Source organism: Anopheles gambiae, chromosome 3 (assembly GCF_943734735.2).
Source record: "Anopheles gambiae chromosome 3, idAnoGambNW_F1_1, whole genome shotgun sequence".
Classification (NCBI taxonomy): domain Eukaryota; kingdom Metazoa; phylum Arthropoda; class Insecta; order Diptera; family Culicidae; genus Anopheles; species Anopheles gambiae.
The window spans coordinates 27,872,322-27,877,199 of NC_064602.1; the positions used below are offsets into that span (position 1 = coordinate 27,872,322).

The 4,878-nt window shown below is 47.7% G+C and overlaps 2 protein-coding genes across 2 annotated transcripts; both read right to left on the reverse strand.

Annotated features, from left to right (window-relative positions):
* Positions 1–47: 47 nt before the first annotated feature.
* LOC1280134 (reticulon-4-interacting protein 1 homolog, mitochondrial) lies at positions 48–1,948 on the reverse strand. The gene is made up of 4 exons (XM_319942.5): positions 1,439–1,948; positions 1,133–1,347; positions 710–1,044; positions 48–633 (listed from the first exon to the last, which is right to left on the reverse strand). The coding sequence occupies exons 1-4, from the start codon at positions 1,770–1,772 to the stop codon at positions 255–257; spliced, it is 1,263 nt and encodes a 420-aa protein (XP_319942.5). The 5' UTR covers positions 1,773–1,948; the 3' UTR covers positions 48–254.
* A 123-nt stretch (positions 1,949–2,071) lies between these two features.
* Positions 2,072–3,109, reverse strand: LOC1280135 (uncharacterized). Its single transcript, XM_319943.6, has 2 exons — positions 2,532–3,109; positions 2,072–2,467 (listed from the first exon to the last, which is right to left on the reverse strand). The coding sequence occupies exons 1-2, from the start codon at positions 2,976–2,978 to the stop codon at positions 2,126–2,128; spliced, it is 789 nt and encodes a 262-aa protein (XP_319943.5). The 5' UTR covers positions 2,979–3,109; the 3' UTR covers positions 2,072–2,125.
* Between the last annotated feature and the right edge of the window lie 1,769 nt (positions 3,110–4,878).

Genomic DNA, 4,878 nt, shown 5'->3' on the forward strand with positions numbered 1-4,878 from the left:
AAAGGTTTCAAAACGACCGGTTTCAGCTTGGAAAGCAGAGGAAAATGTTCGAGGAAAGATGAATGAGTGCTCACTTTAATTTCTACCATATAATCACACGTAGCAGCAGCACGTGATGTGTCCGATTCGCTACAATACATAATTCGTTATCTATGTCTCCTGTTCTCTGGCTAGTTTCTTTATCTCTTCTCTTTTAACCGTTTCACTATCTTACCTAAATCCACCTTCATTTCGAGACCTGCTCCTTGTTCGCCTTATTCGAAATCGATCACAACCTTCCCGCGTAAATGCTTCTGCGCGACGCGCTCGTACGCCTCGGGCGTACTGCCGTACGGGAACACTTTCTCCACCACCGGCAGCAGCTTGCCCTTCTCGGCCAGGCGCTGCAGGTAGGCGATACCTTGCGGTGCCGGCACAAAGTAGCCCCACTTCACCAGTCCCTGCCGGGTGCTGAGGGCGGCCGCATTGTTGCGCACCAGATTGAGCGCATTTTGGTACATCCCGGCCGCGAAGCCATCGGCGTCAATGTTTTTAAGTACGGGCGAGTTGAACGTAATGTACTGATCGTACAGCCACGGTACCTCGTTGGCGTATTCCGTGCCCTTCCCCGCACAATCCAGCACGATGTCGAACCTGCGATTTAAGTGATAGTTTTTTTTTACACATCGCGTAAACACGCTAAGTAGTACGCTCCACGTGCCCGTCTTACCTTCCAACGCTGGCCACGTTCTGCACGTGCGCCGGGTCCGTGTAGTCCAGCACGTACTTTACACCGAGATTGTTGACCATCTGCATCGCGTCCGGGGAGCAGGTAGCGAACACTTCCACCCCCTCAGCCAGCAGCATCTGGACGGCGAGCGTACCGACGCCGCCGGCCGCCCCGAGCACTAGCACCTTCTTCCCTGCGCCACCGCCGACTGGCGAGATGGCACCGAGCAAATCCCCTAGATGGCCGGTAATGTAAAGCCCCGACCAGGCCGTCAGACCAGCGTACAGGATAGCACTCGCGTCTATTTTGCTCAGGTTGGAAGGTTTCTTGAACAGCTGCGGAAAGCGGAAAAAAGGGCAGAGATGTAAGCACAGGCGATTCACACAGTAGACCTCTTGCTCTCTCTCTCTCACACACACGTACACAGTACTTCTCCACTACGACGTAATCGGCATGGCAACCTTGCAAGTGCACCGGCACGACGCCCCACACCTCGTCGCCTACCTCGAGCTCGCGGCTCGAAATGCCCAGCCCCTTCTGGACGATCTCGCCGCAAAAGTCGCGCCCGAGCACGAGCGGAAACTCGATGCCGCCATCCTTGCAGCGCATCGCATTCAGCACCGATGCACCGTATCCGTCTGACGAAAGAAAAAAGGAGAACGATGATAACTGTTTTCAGCCAAGGCAGAACGTAAAAGGCAAAGCCCAAGGCGAAGCATCGCTACTTACTGATCATGGCCACATCGATCGGGTTGACCGAGGCCGCTTTCACCCGCACCAGCAGCTGGGTGGGTGACTTTAGGATCGGCATCTTAATCCCGTCGCTGAACTGTATCTCTTCCTGCGGTACCCCGTACGCGTGTATCTGCCAGCCGGACATTTTGCCGTACGAAGCATGCTGGCGCCGTGGCTGCTCCCAGCCGGACGGTGAGGAGGTGCTGTTGGTGCTCGGTGTTGATGCGACGGTAGCGGTTGCTAGGCTGCGGATGTTGCACAGTAGCTCCCGCTGGCCGAACTTGCCCGCTGCCGTGGCCGTGAAGCGGATGCAGTTTGTAAGTACCATTTTCCCCTGCGGCTTGATGAGGTGGAATGTGCAACGAGACGGGACGAAGAATTGCAACCAGAAACACGCACTGCACCACACACCACACGCAGCCCAATGCGCTCGGGAGGTAGCCTTTAGTAAACAATAATAAAGTGTGTGGCTGTGTGTGCTGTTTGACAGATTTCACATGGCGAAGCGATTAGCTCGTGGTTACACTATTTTGCTGTTCTGGCAGGTGTCAACGATTTGCGACGATTGAATTTTAAAATATTTAAAACGAAAATTAAAAGAAATCAATCTTTAAAAGCACAAAGATCTTCCTTACAATATGAAAATCGCGAATGTTTATTTGTTACCTAACCCACACGCCCTTACGCCTTGATTCCCTTCTTTTCTAAATTCTGAAACTTGGCCCGCAGCGATTTTTGTTTCTTCACGAATTTCACTTCCTTTTTCGTCAGCTTTTTGGGCTTCGGTTTGTCGAGGTACCGGTCCGGAGGGGGTACCTTTTTCTGCAGCTTGGCCGGATCGGGCACGAGTGATATTTCGGCCGCTTTTACGCTTTTTCGGTTGTTCTTGCGCAGCTTCAGAATTTCGGCATTCTTCTTCTCGAGCAGCTGGATGCGGGTGGCGGACTTTTTGTTGCCGCTTTCCGACAGATTCACGCTGATTTTTCTTCCATCCAGGTACGACCCATCGAGCAGGAACGCTTTCTGTTGAGGTGAAGGGGTAATTGAATGAAGAGTACACTTAAGACAATGAGACACGCCTACGCACCTGAAAGCCATCTGCATTTTGCATCTCCACAAAGGCGAACCCGGACGAACGGTGCTTCGGTATCCGCACACCCTTCACCCGGCCGGCCTGGTCAAAGTGTTCCGCGATCTCTTCCTTGGCGGTGGAAAAGTTGACGTTCTTCACCAACAGCACCAGGCGCTTGTTGTTCTTGATCGTCTGCAGGATGGCATCGATCTGGGCGGTGGTCAGTGTCGGAAGCCCTTCGCCCGTCTCCGGCAGGCTTTCGTCGTCCGAGGAAGAGTCTTTCCGGCCACGGCGGCCCGACTTTTCCAGCTTCTTCGCGACCTGTGCCGGCAGAGGGAACTGTTCTGCTTTGGTGACCTTCGGCGGGGTCGGTTTCACCTGCCATTCCACCTCGTAGTCGGAACCATCGGAATCGTTCCCGTACGCGGCCGGAGCGGGTGTTTGTGATTTACGTTTTCCCATTTCGGTTGAAATTCGGTGGACTGTTTCAGGGTGAAAACGATGCGGCGGATTCCGCACGTGTTTTTGTTGGGAGTAGCGGTGTTGTTGTCGTTTTCGTTGACGTTTGCTGCAAATTCCAAAACATTCGCCTGTTTTCACCACAGCGGAAGATTGATATAGGTGCAGGTGTGTCAAGTGACAGCATTTTGGAAGTTCACCACGGCACGCGGTAAAGAAAGAACAGAAGGTAGCCGATTTTTCTGCAGGAATTTTCAGCTTTTCTGGAGTTAAATTTCATTAACTGGTTTCCTTTCAACAGCCATTTTGTTGGCTGATAAGTTGAATAATACACTGAATAATGAACTCTCTCTTATTTGAGACCTCTTTAATTTGAAAACCCCCTCTTATTGGAACATTTTTGACAGTCTCTTCATTTTCAGTACATTTTAGAACCTCTAATTTGGAAAACCTCTGAAATCTGTATCCCTCTTATTTGTGCATGGTATTTCCATGGTTATTGAATGATTTATGTTCAAATCTGCTATTGTGTTCGCAGTTTCCTATAGCAACAGTTAAGGCCGCATACTAAATGTTCTCTCTCTCTCTCTCTCTTTCTAGTTTGTATGGACTTTTCATTAACTTTCAACCTCTGTAACAAGATCTATTAAGGAGAACAGGTCGATGCAAAGCCCGTTGCTAGGTTGCCATTTTCAGCTCGCTTTTGACAGTTTCATGAAAAAGTGTTTACAAAAAAACGGCTAAAAGTTAACGTGGAAATGTGGACGAATTTACTATTAGGAAGATTATATTGGTTAAATTTCTTGCGGTCAATCACTTCTGGAGAATAAAGGAGAAGTAATTGCAGTCTACCCTGTATACAGCTAACCTCATTGCTTGCCATTCAGTGGCCACGAATCACTACCGTTTGCAACGGTCATGCTGGAAGAACGAAAAGTTTAACAGGCATAAAACAGCACTTTACATGTTCCAACTGGGTAACAGAAGTCCTATTTACTTTCATTTAAACACTGAGAGTAACATGAAACATCGTATCGGCACATACATGTACAATATGTATACCGTCTTCTGCTTATAACCCGACGTCGAATGATAAAAGAGATCCTCGTAATGTATCAGCCATGTAATATTCCAACTGGATCCTAGTTCTTGTAATATTCTAATAGGAAATGAGTGCAAAATGTTGAATAAAATTCTTATTCACTCCATAGCAACGTCCATCGCTAAACATAAACAATGTTCAATTAAACTGTCAAAATTTTCCCATGGCTTTCTGTCAATTTACTCTAAACGCTTCGACCTGTTCTCTTTCAAAGACTTTGCTCTGTAATTTGAAAACCCCCTCTTCGACTAACCCATCGCATCTCAAATAAGAGAGAGAGTTGACTTTATTTAAATCAGTCGTGCAAAATTATATCAACGTAAACAAAAGTAGATTCTTTTTAAGTTGCAGTAAGAAAAACTAATTGCTTAAAATATTAAAGATTTGTTTGCAAATAAGTAATATCAATTGCAAGGGAGTGTCCCGATTAGATCAATGCTGCTTTTTTTATTGTAACGGAATTTTGTCATCATTTTTCAAGTTTGACACATTTGTCAGACCCTCATACGCCTGGTACGTTCACTGAAGTTTGTTCAACGCCATATTGAACAAGCAAGTGATGCAGGCAGCATACGTGTTATAACTTTTTCAACATTAATTTCAGAGAAATATTCCCAAAAGTGTATTTTCAAAGGATACAAATGCTTGTGTTACAAATTATTCGAAAGCACTTTTACCAAAAATGAACGCAAAACAGCACATAAACACCCATCCACACGCTGGCGAGGGCCACCTTCTCTAGCCACCTTGGCAGCGGTTGATGTGCGCACAATCTGGGTACCAACCTGGCGCTGTACGCTC

Coding starts and splice junctions, on each gene's coding strand:
- LOC1280134 (XM_319942.5), bottom strand. CDS start 1,772: ATGGTACTTACAAACTGCATCCGCTTCACGGCCACGGCAGCGGGCAAG. Junction 1,348..1,438: donor GATCGATGTGGCCATGATCA/GTAAGTAGCGAT, acceptor TTCTTTCGTCAG/ACGGATACGGTGCATCGGTG. Junction 1,045..1,132: donor TCGTAGTGGAGAAGTACTGT/GTACGTGTGTGT, acceptor CGCTTTCCGCAG/CTGTTCAAGAAACCTTCCAA.
- LOC1280135 (XM_319943.6), bottom strand. CDS start 2,978: ATGGGAAAACGTAAATCACAAACACCCGCTCCGGCCGCGTACGGGAAC. Junction 2,468..2,531: donor AAAATGCAGATGGCTTTCAG/GTGCGTAGGCGT, acceptor TCACCTCAACAG/AAAGCGTTCCTGCTCGATGG.